The sequence below is a fragment of the Erythrolamprus reginae genome, unplaced genomic scaffold (assembly GCF_031021105.1).
Source record: "Erythrolamprus reginae isolate rEryReg1 unplaced genomic scaffold, rEryReg1.hap1 H_1, whole genome shotgun sequence".
NCBI classification, from domain to species: Eukaryota; Metazoa; Chordata; class Lepidosauria; order Squamata; family Dipsadidae; genus Erythrolamprus; species Erythrolamprus reginae.
In genome coordinates, this window is record NW_027248462.1 from 865,461 (window position 1) to 891,089 (window position 25,629).

Sequence of the window (25,629 nt, forward strand, 5' to 3'; positions counted from 1 at the left end):
CGGCATGTAAGCTGTTGCCCTAGCTCAGCTCCAGCACACGTGTGCACCAGCCAGCTGATTTAGATTCATGCAGAGGCTCTGGGAGGGTATTTTTGGCCTCTTGAGGGCCTCCAGGTGGTGGGGTGGCACTTTTCACTCTCCCCATGCTCCAGGGAAGCCTCTGGAGCCTGGGGTGGGTGAAAAACAGGCCTACTGAGCCCACCGAAAGTCGGGAAATGGGGGAAGGGCCAAGGACACATTAAATTATTTTACTGAAAGAATAGTAGATCCTTGGAACAAACTTCCAGCAGACGTGGTAGATAAATCCACAGTAACTGAATTTAAACATCCCTGGGATAAACATATATCCATCCTAAGATAAAATACAGAAAATAGTATAAGGGCAGTAGATGGACCATGAGGTCTTTTTCTGCCGTCAGACTTCTATGTTTCTAAATGATGGGCACACACGCACATACAATAGCACACTTTTGGCAGCCAAGGGAAAAATGGTTTGCCATCACTGTTCTAGGGTATAAAGCCAACCCATCAGAAAAGCGCACGTTTATACATGGGGTCTGGTGCATTAAGAGAACACAAATTCCAAAAAATACTTGAAATAACGCTCACCCAGTATAAGAATTGAACAAACTCAAGTTTCAAGTTTATTTACTGTTTTACTTTTAAAAAAAAGATTTTCAGTGTTTTCTTTTTTTAAAAAAAATACTGTTGCAGGTCCTTGAACTACAGCCCAGGGACTCCGTGTCTGTTTCTTTCTCCTTAATTCCCAGAAGGCTTGAAATACTTCTGTTCACCTCTTCTCCCAATGGAAAACCATTTGCATTCCCAGCTTCACTGGAACAGGAGGTGGAGGCGAGGGAGAAGCAAGGAAAAGGACCCTGAATGAAAGAAAAACGTCCCGGTACTGCTCCAAAGCAGAAAAAATATAGCAGGAAAACTGTCCTACCAAATATCCATGGTGCAATTTATGCCATGTCTGAAAAATAAGATCAAATGGGAGACATATTTCTGCCTGTAACTGGCCCTGCCTAGTGGCATGTTTGACTCCAACATGTAGCATGCATAGCAAAATTCCTGGAGTAGAAACTTCATTTTAACCCCCCAACAGCTTTGGAAGCTGAATAGTTTCCAAAAGGGAGAAACAATTTTCATGGGCAGCTTAAAACTCTCCACCATGAAAGAGAAACTAACTATATTCCTAACTTTAAATCTCCCTCCTCCCAATTCAACCCCCGCCCCCAGTTTTCCCCACTTCCTATAAATTCCCCACCCACCCGCTGACGTATGATTCTAAAGAATATTCAGATTAATGTTATTAATATTCATGCATTGCTGACTCTGCAGTGTGAAAAAGAAAATGCTCCCCAGCCCCTGAAAAAGTCCTTGGCCCCTTTTGATATCCCATTCATGCGGTAAGGACACCTATTAATCCATGATCAGTAAATAATATGCAGCAGTTTCATGGGGCTTCCCAGGTTGGTAAAATCAGGGACAGCTTGGAATATCTTAAGACCAAGTAGATGGAATGAAAGAAAGAGCTCATCTCCCCCCTTCCTAGTTGACGAGTGGGAGGAAGAGGGAGAAGGCAAAGTCCCACAATGATATAGGTCCAATCTCAGGTCAGAACTGGCACTGCATCTAGGGCAGAAAAGAAACAGGGAGGAATGAGCAAAATGTAATATTTTCTCTACGGAGAAAACTTGAGTCTAAACCCGAACAGGCTTAGTGGAATTCAGCTTTCTTTGCCTCCCACTTTGCATAAACCACTAGGGATGTTCACACCCAGTTGCCTTGGGTGTCAAACCGCTTGCATGCCTTGCCTTCTATTTTTGGATGCTTGGATGGTGCATTCAAAACTCCACACCTAAGAAACAAACGACCGACAGCCTCTGCAGCCTGTGTAATCTACCCATTTAATCAGAAAAATATTTCTTGGACCATGGTAACTTTAAGGTAATATGGACTCCAATTCAAGAACTGCCCAGTTAGCATGCTTGAAAGTCAGAACGGGACACTTTGGTGCAGGCCAAGTCGCCACAAAACAACTCACTGTGGGACAACTTGCTGCAGGACAATTCAACAATTTGAACATTTAATACAATTAAAAAATTATTTTAATTTTTGTCAATCGCATTTCATTTTGTCCTTCCTCTTGCACCTTTCTTTCTCTAAAGATTCTATTCCATCATTTATTTGATATTAGCATAATTCTTGTCCTGCAGTGAGTTGACCAAGATAAATTGGCCATGATGAGTTGTCCTAGACCCGTTTAAAGTTGCCAAGGTTGAAAAACACTGAACTAGGCTCTTGTGTTCCATTGATCAGAATCAAAATAATTGAAGGAAGCTTGGATAATCAGCCCCTGCTTTCCCTGAATTGCACATGATAATATTACCAATTCACATTGTATCTGGCATAGATCAGGAATTCCAACACAAAACACCTAGTTGAACTCAAGGAAAAGGCCTTGTTGGCATCCCTAAAACAGGAATTAAATACTGCTTCCAAAATATACACTTTGAGCAAAATTTAAATGATGGCATTTTATTTAAAATTAAGAATATTGTTTTTGCTTTGGTTAAACAATAGGATGTTAAAAATCTTTGCTTCTCTATTAAAATCATCAAGGTGTCCTCTGCAATCCTAATGAAACTTCTGCCCAGTTTAGATCTGTAAGATATGTGGTCTTAGATGATGAAGATGAATGGAAGGTGTGTATTAATAAACACAGGCTATTCCTGATTACCAAACACTATTTTTCCACTTGAATGAAAGAACTACGTACTTTAAAACTCCGAGACCTTGCTTTGAGTCTTCAACTAGCTGGTGGCGCAGTGGTTAGAATGCAGTACTTCAGGTTAATTCTGCCCACAGTCTGGAGTTCAATCCTGATAAGACTCAAGGTTGATTCATCCTTCCATCCTTCCAAGGTTGATAAAATGAGGACCCAGATTGTTAGGGGCAATATGCTGAGTCTGTAAACAGCTTAGAGCAAGGGTGTCAAATTCATCGCCCAAGGGCTATGCCCCCAAGGTGAAAAAACTGCCCCCAAGGAGAAAAAACTTCCGGTACATCATGTAATGCCACGACTTGGTTTAGAGTGCTGTAAAGTACTATGAACTGCTATTGTTATTGCTAATATATAGTAAGTCCCCAAAGTAAGGATTTTTTAACCTTACTCGTGTGGAAGATATTCCTAGGCCCCAAACATGTTCTTTGGGGTGCCAAGCTATAATCTTCAAAGGGGTTCTTTCAATCAAAATGTCTGCCACTCTACTTTTTAAAAGCAGATTGCTTATGGTCAGTTTGCTTATTGTATCTGTACTTGCATTCTACATTTTAAAATGGAATTTGTAGTACAATTTAATTTAGCATTAAAAAAACATTGTATGGACTATTTTATAATTGCATAAATCAATTTAGACATTATTTAAGTTTAAGATAAATGCTAACTGAAATATTTAAACCAGCTTTCCTCCATGGATGCTGTTCAGCTGTTTCAGATTATTAATCATAGGCTGGCCAAGAACAAAAAGAGTTTGAACTCAACACATCTGAAAGAATACATATGAAAGATAACAAAGTGAGGAAGTTACATTTACACTTCGTTGACTAAAAAATAAATCTAGTATGAGTCTGCAAATCCTATTCTTTATTTGAATGTGTAGCTCTAATGATAAGGTTTCAAAAGTAATGCAATGCAAATTACAAAGTGGCCTTAAAATATCCCTACTAACTTTAGCTTTATACGCTCATTTTTCATGATATATTTACCACATCTGCACAGCAGATCTCTGCTAATAAGGAATGACAAATCTTTTCCTGTGTATGCAGCCATCTCACAGTTGATTCAAGTAAGTCAGGAAATCAATAATTAGCTCTAATTTCCTGTTTAATCCCAGCCAAATTTTAAATCATGAATATCCTAGCTTGCACTAAAGCAGACATAGTATTTTGTTTTGTTTTGTGCCTTTAAGTAAGTGTTGACTCCTGGTGACAGCCTGGACTACCTTGCAAGGTACAGTGGTACCTCATGATACAAACTTAATTGGTTCCAGGAGGAGGTTCGTATGGTGAAAGGTTTGCAAGACGAAACAATGTTTCCCATAGGAATCAATGTAAAAGCAAATAATGCGTGCAAATCCATCAGGAAAATCCCAAACTTTAGAAGGGAGGCGAACAGAGGGCAGGGAAGAGCAGCTAAAGGGGGCGGGTGGAAGAAGCAAGGCTAGGCTAAAGGGTGAGTGGAAAGGAAGAAAAGCAAGGGGGGCACCCCTCCCTTTTCTTTCTTCAAAAGACACCCTTTCAGTGCCTGTGCAAGCACGCTGTTCTCCTACTTTTTTAAATGAAAACTCTTTCCCCCTCCAAGCTGCCCCTCTCTTTTCTTTCTTCAAAAGACACCCTTTCAGTGCCTCTGCAAGCATGCTGTTCTCCTATTTTTGTTAATGCAAAGTCTTTCCCCCTCCAAGCCGCCCCTCCCTTTTCTTTCTTCAAAAAAGGAAAAAAAAAGAAACCCCTTCATCCCAGCAGCAGCGGCTTGGGTTCGTAAGGTGAAAATAGTTCGGAAGAAGAGGCAAAAAAATCTTAAACACCGGGTTCGTATCTCAAAAAATTCATTAGAAGAGGCATTCGTAAGACAAGGTACCACTGTACTTGGCAAGGATTTTCCCTAAGCGTTTGCCATTGTTTTCTTTTGGGGGGCTAGAGAGAATGACTGGCTCAGGGTCAGCCAGCTGGCTTTGTGCACTAGTGGAACTAGAGTTCATAATCTCCTGGTTTCTAGACTGATGCCATAACCATCATACCAAAATGGCTCTTTATGGCTTATTATAGTCATTTTTTTAGTTTTTTTGCACTGTAGTGGCAGGAGCAAATGCTACGTGTAGCAAACATCTTGCATTTCTATTGCATTAAGATGAAACGTGAGCTTTTCAATAAACTCCCTACATTTTTTCCAGCATGCTATTTATTCCACTCTTGTTTTTTCCAACCTTGTCATTTCTTCCCCTAGGCAATAGGGGGCACTCATTCATCCCCGACAGTCATGCCTCTCACTGAGCCCTTCTGGCGGATCTGCAATAAAATATAGAATTTCTGATTATTCTTTCTTGCGGGAATAATTTTCTAATCGGTCTTGCCCATTTCGAATTCTCCTAGCATTGATTCCACTTGTGAAATCTAAACAATTTTGGGTTTCCTAGCAGTGATCGAGTACAACTGAATTCAATTGTATTTACATATTTCCATATTTTAATCATAGATGGCTGTTTATTAATATACAACAAAACAGGCAAATATGTAGAACAGTGTTTTTCAATCTTGACCATTAAGATTTCAACTTCCATAATTCTCCAGCTAGCGAGGTTAGCTAGGGCAGGGGGAAGGCAAAGTTGGCTCTTCTATGACTTGTGGATCATGCCAATCATGCTAGCTCAAGAATTCTGGGAGTTGAAGTCCACATGTCATAGAAGAGCCAACTTTGTCTACCCCTGGGCTAGGGAACTCTGGGAGTTAAAATCCTCACATATTTTCAAGTTGCCAAGATTGAGAAATACTGCTACAAAAACAAGACACTATCTTTTTAATTAATTGGCATCAAAAACACAAAATAATAACTGGGCCAATTTTTAAAAATATATTTGAAAATACTTTTGGTGGAGGGGGTTGAAATCTTTCTAATTCGAAATAGATGATATAGTATCATTAAAATATGGTGGTTTTAATGCTGTTACTAGGCTTGCTTTTAGCCCAAAAGCTGAAAAATAATGTTTTTAATCCTAATTTCAGAAAGAATATCTTGGAGAAAAAATATAGCAGACACAAAAAGGATGGGAAGAGATTGTGCATGGATCACATATACCCCTACCATTTTTAATCTTTTAATTTTACATTTTCAATTAATGTAAATATTTTTACATCTTACTACAAATAGTCTTTTTTTTTTAAAAAAAGTTATTATTCGCACTCTTTTAAGAATAAAACATGATTTTGAAAGGGAAAAGTGCTTGTTTCATTTTTATCTAGAATACTTCATTTTATAACATACCCTTATATTCATTTCCTTCTACAGAAGAATAAAGGTTTTGTCTCTTGTTTTAGCAGAGACTTCCTTGGGGAAAGAAAGCTATTCTACTATCCCATCCAGTACATACTCTACTCCCAAACTGGTAACCATCCTTAGTACCTCATCAAGCTCTTTCTGTGTCTCGTCCTCCATCCGCCGGATGTCAGCCATGCTTAAATCCACCCACTTATCTAACCAGCAAAACAGCTGCCTATGGAAGTTGGTAAAGAGGCGTCTTTCTTGCTGTCCAAGAGGAAAGAGAAGCTTTTAAGAAACTGAGATCCTGGGAACACAAGACGGCCCAAATTGGGAACCAAATTAAGTTTTCTAAGCCTTTAGATATCTAAGTCACAGCAATAAATCTAGGCTAGGTTCTTCAGACAGAAAAGTAAGACAGGCAGCCATTTTGAACCCCGGATAGTCCTCGACTTACGACCAACAATTGAGCCCAAAATTTTTGTTGCTAGGCAAGACAATTGCTAAGTGAGTTTTGACCCGTTAAGTAAATCACTGCAGTCATTAAATTAGTAACATGGTTGTTAAGTGAATCTGACTTTTCCGCAAAAAGGGACCACGTGACTACCCAGACACTGCAACCATCGTAAATGCATGCCAGCTGCCAAGGGTCCGAATGTTAATCATGCGACTACGGGGGAACACTGCAATGGTTGTATGTGTGAAAAACAATCATGTCACTTTTTTCAGTGTCGTAACTTCGAACAGTCACTAAACAAATGGGTTGTAAGTCGAGGAGTACTTATATAGTTAATTCTATGCTTCTCCTGAGAAAATGGCCCGATCTTTACCAGATCCAACCTCTCTATCTTATTATGCCACCAAAAGCTATATCAGCTAGATTTTACTGGTGGGAAGGAGCTTTTCCCCTCAAACAGAGCTTTGGATTCTACTTCTGTTCAAACCAGCAAATTTTCTCAAAACAGAGCAAACAACGGTCCACTTTGAACTCACCTTTGGGGTAAACTTTTCCAACTTTCCCGGAACTCACCTTTTGGATAAACTTTTCCACCCTTCCCTGAAGGCCCCACCAGCGGAACTTCACAGTCACAAGTTTGTAGGCACACATGTGGGGACAATCTTCGTTGTTGGCTAGTTCCCGCTAACAGGAACAAAAAAGGGGGGGAGGGGAAAGGGGGGATAGAGAGACTAAAATCAGAAGAGTTAGGGCAGGATCAGGCTTCACTGCTCCCTACAGACAAGGGTGCATATGACCTTTTCATAAGGCATGCCCGAAATCACACTCCTCCAAATGGATGGGCCAGAATACAAATGAAATTCTATTTCATGGATTTGGTTTGTAATTAGAATGCAGAATGCAGCTGCGAGAGCAATCATGGGCTTTCCCAAATATGCCCATGTTGCACCAACACTCCACAGTCTGCATTGGTTGCCGATCAATTTCCATGTCACAATTCAAAGTGTTGGTTATGACCTATAAAGCCCTTCAGGGCATCGGACCAGAATATCTCTGGGACCGCCTTCTGCTACACGAATCCCAGCGACCGGTTAGTCCCATAGAGTTGGCCTTCTCCGGGTCCCGTCGACTAAGCAATGTCATTTGGCGGGACCCAGGAGAAGAGCCTTCTCTGTAGCGGCCCCGGCCCTCTGGAACCAGCTCCCCCCAGATATCAGAGTTGCCCCCACCCTCCTTGCCTTTCGCAAGCTCCTTAAAACCCACCTCTGTCGTCAGACATGGGGGAAATGAAATTTTCCCTTCTCCCTAGGCTTATAGAATTTATACATGGTATGCTTGTATGTATGAGTGGTTCTTTAAATTGGGTTTTTAAATATTGTTTTAATATTAGATTTGTTTACATTGTCTTTTTATATTGTTGTTAGCCGCCCCGAGTCTTCGGAGAGGGGCGGCATACAAATCTAATAAATACAAATACAAATACAAACTAAATACAGTCACAGGCAATCCTTGTTTAATGACTATGATTGGGGCACGGCACTCCATTGCTAAGCAAAAAAACCCCACCTCATTACAAAGGAGTAATTCCTGACAGTTAGAACAACTGACCAATGGAACAGCTTGCCTCTAGAAGTTGTGAATGCTCCAACACTGGAAGTTTTTAAGAAGATGCTGGATAATCATTTGTCTGAAATAGTAGAGGGTCTCCTGCCCAAGTAGGGGGTTGGACTAGAAGACCTCCAAAGTCCCTTCCAACTTTGTTGTTATTATTATTAAAGTAGTACACACTAATTGAGTCTGAATGTCACTTGCCAGTTGTTAAGCAAACCACCAGTCATTGAGACATCATGTGACCACAATCTGTGATTATATTCTGCATTCGCTCTATCTGTCAGACCTTACTGTGAAGCACATAAATGGCAGTTGTATGACTACACAATTTGATAGTTGTAAATGCATTGCAGTTGTGAAGCACCCAAATGGCAATTATGTGATTGTGGGGGATGATTGTAATTATGGGTCTTGGTCACAAAGCCATTTTTAAAAAAATATCATCATTACTCTAATGGTTACCAAATGAGGCAGTCAGTAAGCGAGGATTACCTGTCTTATCACCTCATTGCAATCACATATGGGATTCTCCTTCTGACACAGGAAAGCATGCAGAAATGGAATTTGTGGACTGGGAAAGGAAGGGGCCTTAGATCACAAGGCTCCAATCTTGGTGACTCTAAGCCTGGGGGACTTCAACTCCCAGAATTCCCCAATCAGCTTTGCTGGCTGTGGAATTCTGGGAGTTGAAGTCCACCAGGCTTAGAGTTAAAGTTGCCAAGATTGGACACCCCTGCCTTAGATGGAGCATGCAGTACCATCTGAACTCAATGGCCTTCCCCATTATAGCAAGATATGGGGGGAATTTTTCTGGATTTTTTTGTTCTCTAGAGCTCTTGGCTGGACTGGGCCCTATTTTGAACTCACACTAGTTTGTCCCATACACCAAATTGGGCCCAGTTCTATCCAGTGTTTTCTGATGACAGACAGGTGGACTTGAATTACAAGTCACTTTACATAATTGCACATTTCCATCATTCTGATGAATTGGAAAGGATTTATTTTAAAAATTGCAACATCACTCAAGGTTTGGAGAAGACATTCCTCTCTTCCTCACCTCTCATCCTGGAAATTTAAAATAATGTTTCTCTTGAGGTAGGCAGAAAGAGTAGATATGGTAATAGTAAATCAAACTTTTTCCCACGTGAATTTTTCTTATGCAGTTTGCACTGCTCAACAAATAATATATTGGAGGAAAAAAACCCTTTATTTTTTATTCTTCCAACCCTTCAAACAAAAGCAAGATTACTTTTCTTTAAGCAGGTCATGTTAAGCTGAGAATGCAGTGGCTGGTCTGGAACCATCAGTTATATTTTAAGGACAAGGAACTCAATCTAGATCTTCACGCTAATAATCTGTGATCTCCATCTGGATACTTCCCAGATGTCGGCTGGGGATGCTGGGAATTGACCAGCAATATTTTCAGAGAGTGTCAAATTGTGAAAGGCTCTGCTAGTCTATGGCAAAGCAAATTAATTCTGTGGCATAATAACACCTAAAATGTAAGGGGAAATTTAAGCAGGGAGGATACAGTGTGTGAGCAAGTCTTAAAGGAAAAAAAAAAACAGGACTGATCTCCTGTTTTGGATGAGAAACAACCTGACAACCACAAACACCTGGTTGGTCAAACCAAATTTGGGGGACTCTATAATGAGCTTGCTTCCCACCAAGCCTATCTTGAAATACAGAATGTCTGAAAACTGGGAGGACGGAGAAAAATTGGGGGGGGGGGGGGGAGAAGTAGACAGGCAATCTATCAAAGATGTACTAAAAGGCCAGTTTTCTTCTTTTCCTGAGGTAAATCTTACCTTCCAGTCAGGGCCAAGAGGGCCTCTGTCCGTCTTCTGAGATTTGAAAAGAGCTGGATCTTCATCTAGTTTGTAATCCTGAAAGAGAAAAGAGTTGAGAAAAAATGGCAGCATGCAGGACATAAATCCTAGCAAGTAGTGGTGTCAGAAAGAATCCAGATATCTATTTTTTCCTCCATCCGGTAGATGAGAATTTAAAAAAATAGCCGGAACAATTCAGCACCTCTCCTGTTGTAGCAGCTGAGTTGAAACAACTAACTTGGCTATAAAGGAAGGTTTAAAATAGGCAATGCTTAACACCCAAAAGCCAGTAAAAAACAAGAGACTGAGGATTATACCAGAACTTTAGCAAAGCAATTAGTGGAACTGATGTAAATCATTATCACTGTTGCCACCAGAAATGAATTATCTGTAGCCCACTGGTGTTTCCTAGTCCTCTTTTCATGACTCAAAACTGCCATGCCTTCATCTCAGGTCACCTATCATGACAATTGCCAAAGGACAGCTTAGACCAGTGGTTCTCAACCTTTCTTATGCCGCGACCCCTTAATACAGTTCCTCGTGTTGTGGTGACCCCCAACCACAAGTCTAGTGTCAATTCTCCCAACAGAGCTTTAAGCTGATTGGCAGGAAGGTCAGAGGGACAACCCCACTGTAAAAACCTGATTGTAAAAATATGTTCCAAGGTGCCAGAATAGAAGCTGTAGTTCTTAACACCATGGGAAATTTGTCTTAGGCGAACCCTGTGAAACGGTTGTTCAACCCCCAGGTTGAGAATCACAGGCCTAGATGGTTTCTTCTTACATCATCTGATACTTGTGTCCGATCACCAATGTCTATGTGAACAACTTCCACATCTTTCCAGGTATCTGCCTCCAGCCCATGGACCTGCAGAGGAGAAATTACAATTTCAGATGTTTCTAAGAGTATCAAATACAAATGATTCTGGGGGACCTCTACTTTTTATGCATACTGTACAGATGATATTTTAGACCAGTGATCGCGAACCTATGGCGTGGGTGGCACGCAGAGCCATATCTGCCGTTGCCCTAGCTCAGCTCCAGCACACGTGTGCATCGGCCAGCTGATTTTCGGCTCGCATGGAGGCTCTGGGAGGGAATTTTTGGCTTCCAGAGGGCCTCCAGGGATGGGGGAGGGCGCTTTTGCGGAAAGCCTCAAAAAAGGTTTGCCATCACTGTTTTAGATAGAGACTGAGTTCACACTTCATAATAAGGCAAGGTAACTTTTACTGAAGGGCTTTGGCGTAGGCGGGCTAGAATTGAATTCTGAAAAGAAGTGGGTGGGGCTGCAGGTTAATTCTGCGGACTACAAATTGCAGGCAACCTTCCGAGGTGGGGCTACCTTTGAAAAGTGTTCGGAAACTTCAGATTGTGCAGAATGAAGCTGAGAGAGCAATCATGGGCTTTCCCAGATTATGCCCATGTCACACCAACACTCCGCAGTCTGCATTGGTTGCCAATCTGTTTCCAGTCACAATTCAAAGTGTTGGTTATGACCTATAAAGCCCCACATGGCACCGGACCAGATTATCTTCGGGACCGCCTTCTGCCGCACGAATCCCAGTGACCGATTAGGTCTCACAGAGTGGGCCTTCTCTGGGTCCTGTTAACTAAACAATGTCATTTGGCGGGGCCCAGGGGAAGAGCCTTCTCTGTGGCGGCCCCGGCCCTCTGGAACCAACCAACCAACCAACCAACCAACCAACCAACCAAACAAACAAACAAACAAACAAACAAACAAACAAATAAATAAATGGAGGACCCAGATTGTTGGGGGAAATATAGAGAGGGCTGTAAAGCACTATGAAGCAATATATAAGCCTAAGTACTATTATACAAATCTAACTAATAAATAAATAAGTACTATTGCTATTGAATGTTAATTATAATTAAAATGATATTCAATTCAATTCAATTCAATTTATTAGATTTGTATGCCGCCCCTCTCCATAGACTCCGTAGACATGATTGCTCTGTGTTCATTAATTGAAAAGTTTAAGAAATAATCATTATATATTTTAAATGAAAAATGAAATAAATTCCCATTTCCACAATTTACAGTTTGATAAGGTCTAGATATGGATCACCCTGTGGCCATTTATGAAGCACCAGCAAATTATTTTGGTGGGCTTTTGCTCAGGTTAATGGCTATATATAGATCAGATAATCATGGTTTCAGAACACCCGACCAATCTGAAACAATGCTTTTGTTGGCTTACTGATTCTAAATGTACTGTAGTATATTTGCATTGGCATCCTTCGGTCTCGAAAGACCATGGTACTATGGTATTATGCTCTGGATTAATGTGTAGTATATTAATATTAGACATAATATGATGTGTGTACAGGGGCAAGTATTCATGATTTTTAAAATTCAATCATAGTTTGATATTGTGAGCCGTTCCAGGTCCTCGGAGAGGGGCGGCATACAAATCTAATAAATAATAATAATAATAATAATAATAATAATAATAATAATAATAACAACAAAAACAACAATAATTTGCCGCTACATTACTCAGTCTTAGGTGCTTGGGAAGCGCCCGATTGGTGATGAAATACGAAATCCAGCATAGTGATCTCGTTTGCTGTGTTGTATTGACATAATAATAATAATAATAATAATAATAATAATTATTATTATTATTATTATTATTATTACCAAGACATAGTTATGGTAAGTAAAGAGTTATTTTTTTTAAAAAATGCATTATCTAGGAAATTTTAAATGAACCATGGGATTTTTTTTTTGTCTAAAAGACTGATTTATATCTCTGGCTTCTTTAGCAAAAGAAATATGACTAGCATGTGGGAATGCAGTCAGTATCTAAAATTGCTTCCAGCTTTCTTTTAATGTGCTGGGATCCTCAAAGACCCCTCTGCAGCTGCCTTCATTTAAGGAACAGGTGGGTGGCATATGGGAACGCTATCTTCTTGGAGATTTCAATCAACTTTTGGAAATTTTGTCCAAGATTTTTTCCAATTTTTTTCTATGACATATTGTCATCAAGCTAAAGTCTTTTGCATTTGCTTTGACTTTTAAACAATTGATATTTTGAATGCCAACCTATTTAGATTTTGTATTACTTCCTTTTGTATATTGTCTTGTAGAATCTTGTTTCATTTTGTTACTTTGTACATCATGATTAAACATAATTATTTTGATTTAGAGCTCCTGCGTCAAGGAAGCACTTGCTGCAGCTTTGCTTTTAAAAAATAATAATAATCTCTTTACTCTAAGTACTATATTCCCTATTAAAGGTGTCACGCGCTATATGAAAATCTTATTGTTGCCCCCACGCCTAGACAATACAAGCCAGTTCGGGAGAGATATTTATTTCTGGAAAACCAGAGTCATTCTCTAAATAATCAAATCAGTCTTTTCCAACTTCCAAAGAGAACACTGGTATGTTGTATGCCTCGAATGTTGAGTTTAAAACATCCCTATTATAATAACCCAGAGTTTAATCGTAATTAAAGTGGACTTATTATATAAAGTGTATTTGTTAAATGTTAAATACAAACCTTAATGGCTGAATTTGAACAATATGTCAAGCCTCAAGGAAATAAAGCACAGCTCAGTTTCCCGTGTCAAAGTAAGCCCAAATAAGAACATAATCTTAGCAATTCAAAAATCTCTACATAATTAGTCAGATGTGAAAATAAATGCTGATAGGGATACGTAAAGCTGAACTGCAATGTTTCAACTGTTCCATATGTTTCCTGGAAGCTAAGAGTAAAACCCAGAACTTGCCTGTGATGTTCTGAATGTTCCCTAATCACTGATTAACCATAATTATATTTCTAGGCAATAAAACTTGAGTCCAGCAATACAAGATCTAATTGTCCATACAAATAGTCGTTGATATACAACTTCAATTGAGCCCACTATTTCTATTGCTAAGCAAGAAAGAGTTTTGCTCCATTTTACGACCTCTCTTGCTGAAGTTGTTAAGTGAATCACTGCAATTGTTAAAACTTAGTAACATGGTCATTTAGTGCAGTGTTTCCCAACCTTGGCAACTTGAAGATATTTGGACTTCAACTCCCAGAATTCCCCAGCCAGCGAATGCTGGCTGGGGAATTCTGGGAGTTGAAGTCCAGATATCTTCAAGTTGCCAAGGTTGGGAAACACTGATTTAGTGAATCTGCTTTCCCCATTGTCTTTGTTTGTCAAAAGATTGCAAAAGGTGATCACATGACCCTGGGACATTACAACCATCATAAATGGTTGCCAGTTGCCAAAAGTCCAAAGTTTGATCATATAACCATTGGGATGTTGCAATGGTTGTATGTGTGAAAAATGGTTGCAAGTCAACTATTTTCAGTGCCTCTATAACTTTGAACAGTCACCAAACAAATGGTTTGTAAGTCCAGGACTTCTTGTAAAGAACAGAATTCAGTAGGATTTAGGCACCCCAATTCTTTGGACAAACAATCTGTTAGATTTGCAGGCTTCCCACTTACATTTTCTTGTTCACCTAAATCCGGTTTGTGCCATGTTTCAATTTTGACAAAGAAGTCATCCTTCATGTATTCATTCTATCGAGGAGGAGAAGGAAATAAGGTTACAAGAATTCTTGGTGCTGACAATACAACCTGCAAACACTAAGGCCATAGAGCATTTGCCAGAGATGTGTCAATCACGGGTGAGATTGAAATAATTTAGCAATCGGTTCTCTATCCAGTTGCTGGGTGGGCGTGGCCATGGGGGCGTGGTCTACTCAGCCTCCTGCACCACAGGAGGGTGGTCGTTTTAGCCCTTCGCAGGCTCTGGAGGTTTTCCTTGAGCCTCCGGGAGAGTGAAAACGGCCTCCCTCCAGAAGCCGGAAACGGGCCTGTCTGCGGGCTTCTGGTAGGCCCATTTTTCGCCCTCCCAGAGCCTCTGCACGGGCCCTGCACTGGCATCCAGAATGGGCCACGTGGAGACTCCTGGGAGGGGATGGACTGGGTCAGCCAGTCCTTGCAACTATTGGTTCAGCGAACCACATACAAAATTAGTATCTGGTTCACTTGAACCGGCCCGAATGAGCTGAATTCCACTCCTGGATATGTTATATTTGAAATCCTCTATGTCAATTTATACAACTACAAATTGACTGTTATAATTCAATTCATAGAACCGATAAGCTCCATAGGAAGATATTACAGCAGGAGACTCCTGCCCCTAGGCTGTGGGCCAGATTTGGCCAATGGCTTATTGGGGACTGGGCTAAGCAAGGAGCAACAAGCACATGAAACCCCACTTGGACAAACAATGAGATAGCGTGTAAAACTGTCCCCTCTACCCCCTCTACCCCCCCCCCCCAAGGCCATGAGCGGTTCACACAGCCCGAAAAGTTGGGGATGGCTGTATCAGAGGAAACAAATTTGGTCACATGGCTAGGGATGTTTTGTGGATGGGGAGGAATAACCAGGGAAAATGCCCCCTCCTAGAGCCACTCATTTCAGAAGTCACTTACCGTAATAACTGCAGTAGACAAGGCCAAAATAAGAGAAAAGATAAAAAAACTTATTAGTGTGGCAAAGCAAAACAGTAAATCTTATTATTATATCTTATTATATTTAATCATATATATATATGTATATATGTATGCATGTATGTATGTATACAATATACAGTAATACCTCATGATACGAACTTAATTGGTGCAAGGAGGAGGTTCGTAAGACGAAAAGTTCGTAAGACGAAACATTGTTTCCCATAGGAAACAATGTAAAGTCAATTAATCCGTGCAACCAAACCCCCCCCCCCCCGCAAAAAAACGGCTTTCCGGCTGTTTTAAAAGGTGACAGCCGGCCTGGGGGGCTTCCCAGCACCCCCCCGAACCCGGAGTTGGGGTTCGGGGGGGTGCTGGCAAGCCCCCCAGGCCGGCTGCGACCTTTTAAAACACCCGCGCCGCTTCGCAGCTGTCTCCTGAAGCTGAACGCGGAAGTTCGGCTTTAGCGTTCGGCTTCAGGAGACAGCTACGAAGCGGCGCGGGTGTTTTAAAAGGTCGCAGCCGGCCTGGGGAGCTTGCCAGCACCCCCCCGAACCCCGAACTTTTGCCGAACTTCCGGGTTCGGGGGGGTGCTGGCAAGCCCCTCAGGCCGGCTGCGACCTTTTAAAACACCCGCGCCGCTTCCCATCTGTCTCCTGAAGCCGAACGGCAAAGCCGAACTTCCGCGTTCGGCTTCGGGAGACAGTTACGAAGCAGCGCGGGTGTTTTAAAAGGTCGCAGCCGGCCTGGCTTGCCAGCACCCCCCCGAACCCCAAACCCAGAAGTTCGGCAAAGGTTCGGGGTTCGGGGGGGTGCTGGCAAGCCCCCCAGGCCGGCTGCGACCTTTTAAAACACCCGCGCCGTTTCGTAGCTCTCTCCTGAAGCCGAACGCTGAAGCCGAACTTCCGCGTTCGGCTTCGGGAGACAGCTACGAAGCGGCGCGGGTGTTTTAAAAGGTCGCAGCTGGCCTGGGGAGCTTGCTAGCACCCCCCGAACCCCGAACCCGGAAGTTCGGCAAAAGTTCAGGGTTCGGGGGGTGCTGGCAAGCCCCCCAGGCCGGCTGCGACCTTTTAAAACACCCGCGCCGCTTCGTAGCTGTCTCCTGAAGCCGAACGCTAAAGCCGAACTTCCGCGTTCGGCTTCGGGAGACAGCTGCGAAGCGGCGCGGGTGTTTTAAAAGGTCGCAGCCGGCCTGGGGGGCTTCCCAGCAACCTCCCGAACTGAACCCGGGGTTCAGCAAAATTTTGCCTCTTCTTACGAACTTTGTTCGAGTTACGAACCGGCGTTCGGGAGGCTTCTGGGAAGCCCCGCCGCCCGGCTGTTACCTTTTAAAACAGCCGGGCGGCTTCCCAGCAGTCTCTGAACGCAGGTTCGTAACTCGAAAAAAGTTCGTAAGAAGAGGCAAATTTTGCTGAACCCCGGGTTCGTATCACGAGTTGTTCGTAAGACGAGGGGTTCGTATCTTGAGGTACCACTGTATATATATATACAACCAATCAAATCATTAAAACACAGCCACCCAATCTATTTGCAACATTCAACCAAATCTCCACCCCCACCACTATTTATAAGGAACAAATGGCAGTTGCAAACAAACTATATTCAAAGCAGCACGAAGCTAACAACTTCAGCCTGATGATGGTGAATGTGATTTCACTGAAACGTCGCATAGACACTCAAAATATTACATGGGGTGAAACCCGAACTCAGAACAATCTACACACACACACACACACACACACACACCTACATATATATAAATATATAATTACATCTCATTATTCTGACCCAACAATAAAAGTACAGTAATAATGATGCATGACTCAAGCATCCAGCATCCAGTAAGCAAGATGCTACAGGCATCAGAGCTCAGAAAGTCGAAATGGAGAATGTTTTTGTGTCAAAGAACTCTATTTAACCTTTTTGGGAGGGCTCAGGGCCCAGTAGCCTGAAAGATAATGGCAAGAGAATAAGCTATGTGGTTCAGATCCCAGAATTTTGATTTATCTCTTGGGTTACAGTATAGTTTAGTCACTTCCCTCTCCTTTTTTAAAAAAACTATGCTAAAAGTTTTATTTTGGATTTCATTCATGTTGCTAATTTTTTTTAAAGGTAAGTGCATCTGAAAAAGGCCTCAGGTTGCCAATCCAAGCAATTGAGAATTAGCAGGCTTGTATTCATATGATGCCAACATTGCAGAAAGTGAATCAGAGAACACAACGGGAATGATCTCATGCCCTTCTAAATGCACCAATGCCCTCAGACCAATTTTGTAGATCTTTGGTATTTTCAGGTTGCATGTAGAAATAATAATAATAATAATAATAATAATAATAATAATAATAATAATAATACAGCAGAATTGAGGAGAAGCAGCTAGAGAAATTAGTGAAATACAAAGATCTAAAAATCGAGCTGCAACGACTCCGGCATAAGCCAGTGAAAGTGGTCCCAGTGGTACTTGGCATGCTGGGTGCAGTGCCAAATGATCTCAGCGGACATTTGAAAACCATCGGAATTGACAAAATCTCCATCTGTCAATTGCAAAAGGCCGCTTTACTGGGATCGGCAAACATAATTCGCCGCTACATCACGCAGTCCTAGGTGCTTGGGAAGCGCCCGACTGATGATGAAATACGAAATCCAGCATAGTGATCTCGTTTGCTGTGTTGTACTGAGATAATAATAATAATAATAATAATAATAATAATAATAATAATAATAATAATAATAATAATAGAACATCTGTTGGCAAATTATGCCAAACTCCATCCACAAGCAAGCAAGTGAATGGGTGCTCCCTTCGTCCTCTACCAAGACACTGCCTATTTGCCATTGAGAATATACAGATAGTCCTCGACTTATAACAGTTCATTTAGTGACCATTCAAAGTTACAACAGTACTGAAAAAAGTGACTTATTTTTATTATTTATTATTATTTTTCACACTTATGACTACTGAAGCATCCTTGTTAATGTATGAACAAATTAATCCGTTTATCAAGGTTGTGCACACAAAGAAATGTTTAGATTGAGATTAGCTGGGAATACTACTTGGTCACACATAGATATACTAACTTGAATTAAAGTTTACTTTGAGAAATAACATTTCTGAATATCCAAATATTACCAAGTACATGGTCTCTCTTACCAGTTGTCTTTATCATAATCAGCAAACAAAGATATCAAGCCTAAATACATTTTAGGTATAATACATAACTAAGTGCAGAGAGATTGCAGAGCATACATACAGTGAGTAGACATGAACAGTGGGTAGCTAGACAAAGAAACAAAGAGGGTGACTTGGAGAAAAAAGCTATAAACTCTAGCTCCCTCTTGTGGCAGTCTGCAACACCTCAGCTAGACATAGCTGTTATAATATATATTGTTGGTTTATATATTGTCAACCCAACCATTATGGACAGAGTCCTAACAATCCCCATGGTCGTTTGGTTTATTTTATTTTATTTATTTATTGGACTTATATTCGAATGACAACTGACTCATATTTATGACAATTGGACTATTCCAGGATCATGTGATCTACCTTTTGCAACCTTCTGATAAGCAAAGTTAATGGGGAAATGAGGACTCGGGTTGTGGGGGCAATAGCCTAGCTCTGTTTAAAAAATGCTATTGCTAACATGTTGTAAGCCGCCCTGAGTCTAAGGAGAAGGGCGGCATAAAAATGAAATAAATAAATAAATAAAATAAAATTTAATACAATTAGCAACCATGTTAACTAATTTGATAACTTGCCACATTTGCCACTTAACAAATGTGGCCAAAAAAAAAAAAAGCTCACTTAGCAACATAAATTTTGGTTTAATTGTGGACTATTAGGACTGCCTGCATACTCAAAATAAAATTGCCTTATTCAATGAAATATGGAAGTCTAAATGTTTATTTGAATTACAGAGCTTGATGGTGGTCAATAATTATTCCTGCCAATACTAAAGATGTCTCTTTAAGTTTAAGTTTAATCAGATTTGCATGCCGCCCCTCTCCGCAGACTCGGGGCGGCTCACAGCAATAACAATACAATGTAAAACAAATCTAATATTTAAGTTAATTTAAAAAACACCACAAATTAAAACCAATCATACATACTAGCGTACCATGCATAAATTTTATAAGCCTAGGGGGAGGGAACATGTCAATTCCCCCATGCCTGACGACAGAGGTGGGTTTTAAGGAGCTTACGAAAGGCTAGGAGGGTGGGGGCAACTCTGATATCTGGGGGGAGTTGGTTCCAAAGGGTCGGGGCCGCCACAGAGAAGGCTCTTCCCCTGGGTCCCGCCAAACGACATTGTTTAGTTGACGGGACCCGGAGAAGGCCAACTCTGTGGGACCTAACTGGTCGCTGGGATTCGTGCGGCAGAAGGCGGTCCCGGAGATATTCGGGTCCAGTGCCATGAAGGGCTTTATAGGTCATAACCAACACTTTGAATTGTGACCGGAAACTGATCGGCAACCAATGCAGACTGCTGAGTGTTGGTGTGACATGGGCATATTTAGGAAAGCCCATGATAGCTCTCGCAGCTGCGTTTTCCCCTCCCTGCAGGCTTACCGGTCCGGCAATAAGGATAGGCATTCCAGGCTCTTTCGTGGACAACAAGGGAGCCCTCTGGGGCGAACATCTTGATGAATCCTGGAACTTTGCTGCGAGAGAAAGAAGCAAGGGAAGGCTTCAGGTCAAGCAAGGCCACCACCTGTCCACCCCCAGGATAGTTCTTACCTCTGAAGGTGGTAGATTTTGTGGGTGTACTGCCCCTGCTCCCCCTCGTGTTGGTAGGGTTCATTTTTCAGCACCTCGATTCCTTCACCACCACCGGTGTTATTCTTACTAGCCTCAGCCACGGAAAATAGTTGTCCCACTTGATACTGGAGATGACAAAAAGACACTGTGTGTGTATCTGCCGCACGAATCCCAGCTACCAGTTAGGTCCCACAGAGTTGGCCTTCTCCGGGTCCCATCAACTAAACAATGTCGTTTGGCCGGGCCCAGGGGAAGAGCCTTCTCTGTGGCGGCCCCGCCCCTCTGGAACCAACTCCCCCCAGAGATTAGAACAGCCCCCACCCTCCTTGCCTTTTGTAAGCTCCTCAAAACCCACCTCTGCCGTCAGGCATGGGGGAACTAAGATATTCTTTTCCCCCTAGGCTTCTACAATTTATGCATGGTATGTTTGTATGTATGATTGGTTTTATAACAAGGGGTTTTAGCTGTTTTAGTATTGGATTTTTACATTCTATTTTTATCACTGTTGCTAGCCGCCCCGAGTCCACGGAGAGGGGCGGCATACAAATTCAATAAATAAATAAATAAATAAATAAATAATAAAATGTGTTTGAGTGAAAATTATGTTTCCCACTGAGGAAAAGGAAAGAATACTGATATCTATTCATGAGTGGAAGGCAAAGCAAGCCAGAGTAAAGCTAATTCTGGACTATGTTTTAGGAGCCCACCGGTACCCACAATCTTTATCAGTGTGGCTAAGAAGGTTGTGGGAAGGAATTCCCTCAGAGCAAGATTTATAACTTACCTCTTCTACGGAGCAAGGTAGTACCACCCGACTGGATTTGGTGGAAAAGAAAGAGAAGGAAAATAGTTAGATTTCCCACCACTACTTTTTACTACATAAAAAGCGTACATGAACATACTCATACAAATAAAATATTTAGGTAGAATAGAGCCAGGAATTTGATCCTGACGGGCTCAAAGTTCGTCCTTCTGAAGTCAGTAAAATGAGGGCCCAGATATTGGAGGTAACATGCTGACTATGTAAACTGCTCAGAGACTGCTATAAAGTAATATAAAGTGGAATCTAAGTCTAAGTCCCATTGCTATATTTTGCCAATAGCTCAACTGTGATCGCTTAGAAAATACACCGAATTATTCGAGCTATGAAGGATTCTCCACAAGGCTGCTTACCAGACCAGAAGAAACATATTCAAATTAGATTTTTATTCCTGGTTTGTTTTTAATAAATCTCACTAGAATTTTTTTTTTAAAAGGACATGATCCTTTTGATTCAGTAGAATATTTCAGATCCTTCTGCTGCACAAATCCCAGCGACCAGTTAGGTCCCACAGAGTGGATCTTCTCCAGGTCCCGTCAACTAAGCAATATCGCCTGGCGGGACCCAGGGGAAGAGCCTTCTCTGTGGCAGCCCTGGCCCTCTGGAACCAACTCCTCCCAGAGATTAGAACTGCCCCCACCCTCCTTGCCTTTCGTAAACAACTTAAAACCCACCTCTGCCGCCAGGCATGGGGGAATTGAGATCCTCTTTCCCCCTAGGCCTTTACAATTCTATGCATGATATGTATGTATATATGTTTGGTTTTTATATTATTGGATTTTTAATGATTTCTAATACCAAATTACTATTGTACACTGTTTTATTGTTGCTATTAGCCGCCCCGAGTCTCCAGAGAGGGGCGGCATACAAATCCAATAAATAAATAATATTTATTTTCATCTTTCCTGAGACCTGAGATAAGGACTTTTCAAATCATTTTGCTTCAGCCACAGAATTTTTACACATACAAAGTCTTTCCACCCTTTCTTATCATTAACCCCCTTTTAACCCCCCTCCCTTTTTTGTATTAAAATGTCATGAGGAAAATATTAAATTGCTACATACAAATAGTTATGTACAATTTTGATTGCAAGCTATTCATCTGGAAACATTTTGAAGGATGTGACTATCTTGAATGGATAAAATCCCTAACTACCGTATATTCAGTTACAAAGTAATTTATAAGGGGTCCTGCAATTTAATTAATGGGCATTATTATTGCACATTGCTTCCCATTAAAAAAAAATATCTCAAAGCAATTATAAATATATATGCAGAGCGTAGTTGCTTTCATTATACTCTGAACAGGAGGCTTGTTTGCAGAATTATCATAAACTAAAGTGTCAGCAGCCACTACTTTAGCTGATTAAATTTGCAAGGTCATCTAACTGGCATTTGACTTACAGATATCAAATAACAATAACATATCAGAAATAGTAAATTATCCCCATTTTACTTCAATGTGAGCTAAGAAAACTTGTTGCCCCAAGGGTTTTCATTTTATAGTACTAAATAATACACTTGTTTAGAGTTTTGAAAGTACAAATGTCTAGGTATTAGTGGACTGGAAATTGTGCCCCCTTTTGCTAAGGTAACACAAACATTGGCATCTAGGAAGCAGGACAGATCATTGAAAACTTTGCAATTTGAGACATGAATGTTTAAATATTTACTACGTGTGTTAAGGCCACCCACTCAAAAAGATAGCAATAATAACATTCAGAAAACATAACAGAAATCCACAAGCAAGCTAAGCCCCAAATTTAGCAATCCACATTCTCAACCAGGCAGGATCAAAGTTATTACCAAAAAGGTTTTTAGCTTTTATTAGCCTACACAAAAAGGAAAGATCTCTGAGTCCAATCTGAATCCTAGTAGTTTCATAACTATTTTCATGTGGATTTCTTGGACATGTTAAAAAGGTGGGCGCTGGTGCACTATTCTGGGATTAATTATCTATTTAATTATCTAATCTATCACAAAATATCGATATTTCCTGTTGGCTCTCCTATGCAGTAGCCTGAGTCAACTTAGATAGAATTTTGAGCATGAAAGCAATACAAATAAATATATTCCTGTAATTAACTGCCTTGTTTTTTCCACAAAGAAGATATGACAGCAGTTCCTAGAATCAACATAAGATTATGGAGTGAATATTGAAGGCTATTGTTATGTCAACTAGAGCAAAGTTTCTTACTTTTCTCTCTCTCTCTCTCAGGATCTTTTCCACTTTTAAAAATGATAGGGGATAGCAAATGAGGTTCTGTTTGTATGAATTATATTTATCAATATTTATTACATTAAAAATTAAAATTGACATATTTGCTGCCAGTATTGCTTCTCATGTTTGATGGGCTTTTAATTTGTATTTTGTATTTTGTGGCAACAATTTTGATTTTGCAGAGCTCTGAGAGGATTAGATGGTCCACCCTGGGGTTCTTGAAGCACATTTTGAGAAAACCTAATCTAGAGGCACACATATATTTATCCAGAATAGAACGTAACATTTCAGATTAAGATCACACTATTTGCTTAACCATGGTCTATTGACGAATGTAGAATCTGCTGAATTCACACAAAATGCTAAATCAAATCATAGTCTATAAACAATGGCTGAGTTCATACAATACTAAATAAAAACCAATAAATCTAAATTAATAAACTCTGTGATTACACAGTTTATTAAATCACACTTCACTGTATCTGTCTGTTAAGTGAAATGTGCGATATATACACACTGGCTGAAAAGGCTGAAGAATATTAGTTATTATAAAAACAGGAGTCAGAAATTATGACTCAAATCTCACTAAATTAGACTCCAACTTTTATAAACCTCCAACCAAAATAGTCAGCAACTGATGTGCTGGATATACAATTCAATATCATCTGGAAGTCACAAATTGCTAATTTCTATTGTAAAATACAACTGGATATATATTATTCAGAACCAAAATTATTGGGTGAAATGCAACAAATGCCAGGTCTGCAATCTTCCTTATAAAAATCCTACAAGATTCTATTGCTTAATTAAAATGAAACAGAAAAGTAGTGCTTCATTTTTGTTATCTCAAACACCTCTTCTCTTCAGATTTCCTACTCTTATCTGTCCTGACTTGTTAGCAAAGAAAATCTGTTGCAAAATTTCCCCTTACTGTCTAAGCATGATTTGCGGTGAAAGTTTACATTTGCAAATGTCTGGATTTATTCTAATTAAGTTCTGCTAAATCTATTCCTAAAGTATAGCAGTTTCTAGATTGAAAAATGACAGTCAAGAAACTATTGTGATACTCCCTAACAACCTATTTTTCTTACTGAAGATTAGTTAAAAAAATATTGATGTTGGGTGGGCGGTAATTAATAAAATATCTTCTCTGGAAACAAGGAATGAGTCAGTTCTAAGTTGCAGACAACTGGCTGTGTGGCAGTATGTTTATCCTTAGTCTCCTCAACTGGATGCCATCTGTGAGCAGGAAAGAAGCTGGAAGAACTTCAGAAGTGGTGAGACACAAGGGGCATTGCTGGCTGGGAAACAAGAAGTTTTAATCCAACTCTCCATTTGAGGCTGTTCCGAAAAACAGGGGGGGGAAATGTTGCTTTAAACTCAAAGTACTCCAAGAGCCCACTGCACCCAAATATCAAATCTAAACTAAGGTTGGTAATATGTTCACAGCTTCCAAAATACAACATAAAATAGTTATGAGCTATATAACCGTTAGGTGCTACATAAAAGTAAAATTAAGAGGGGGGAGGGGTAATGGTGTACAGCGGCTCCTGAGACCCTCAGTTGCCTGCCCCCTTTTTTATGAGCAACTCCCACCTTCCCAGTAACCCTCCCCCCCGCGCACCTCTCAACCACTCCTGCCCCTCCAGTACTTACAACTCTTTAATGAGCACCATCCCTCACACCCTTCCAGCGCCTCGCACGCCCAAAGCACCGTGCCTTCTCTTCCTGGTTCTCCCCCTCCTCGGCCATAGACGCTACTTCCGCCCTCACTCCAGCTGCCACTTGCCCAAACCAGCCCCTGACGACGCCATTTCCGCCCTCAATCAGCCGCCTTCTTTTTTTTCCCCGGCAGAAGCAATGAATGGGTTGCCGCTTTAGGGAGATGTGGAGCGGGGATTGGGTGGGTCTTCCTGTCGGACATATAATTGTCTGTTGATTGACAGGCCGGCCATTTCCGGAAAATGAATCCAATACCTGTAATAGTCCATCTCGCGAGGAGAGTTGCGGAAGAGTATTGCTGGGGCATGTGAAGATTTTACCCTGAAATAGATAAACAGCATAGTCTGCTGCTTTAATATTTAGGAAGATATATCTATCTATCTATCTATCTATCTATCTATTTATCTATCTATCCCTCCCACTTTTTCTTTCTTTTTTCTTTCTTTCTGTCTTCCTTCCTCCCTGCCTCCCAACTCCTGAGGGACAGTGTTTTAGAAAACACTGAGACATGTAATACAATGTAAAAGGGATGTTGAGACTCTAGAACAGTGGTTCTCAACCTGGGGGGTCGGGACCCCTTTGGGGGTTGAACGACCGTTTCACAGCGGTCGCTTAAGACCATGGGAAAAGACAAATATCCCATGGTGTTAGGAACTAAAGCTGCTATTCTGGCGTCTTGGAGCCTATTTTT

The 25,629-nt window shown here is 40.9% G+C and overlaps 1 protein-coding gene across 1 annotated transcript; it reads right to left on the minus strand.

Annotated features, from left to right (window-relative positions):
• Positions 1–621: 621 nt before the first annotated feature.
• LOC139155241 (phosphatidylinositol transfer protein beta isoform-like) lies at positions 622–25,317 on the minus strand. The gene is made up of 12 exons (XM_070730352.1): positions 24,873–25,317; positions 20,960–20,990; positions 20,155–20,300; positions 19,987–20,078; positions 15,399–15,406; positions 14,404–14,478; positions 10,721–10,804; positions 9,917–9,994; positions 7,071–7,181; positions 6,185–6,307; positions 4,992–5,073; positions 622–1,638 (listed from the first exon to the last, which is right to left on the minus strand). Exons 1-11 carry the CDS (start codon positions 24,890–24,892, stop codon positions 5,026–5,028), a joined length of 816 nt encoding a protein of 271 aa, XP_070586453.1. The 5' UTR covers positions 24,893–25,317; the 3' UTR covers positions 622–1,638; positions 4,992–5,025.
• Positions 25,318–25,629: the final 312 nt, after the last annotated feature.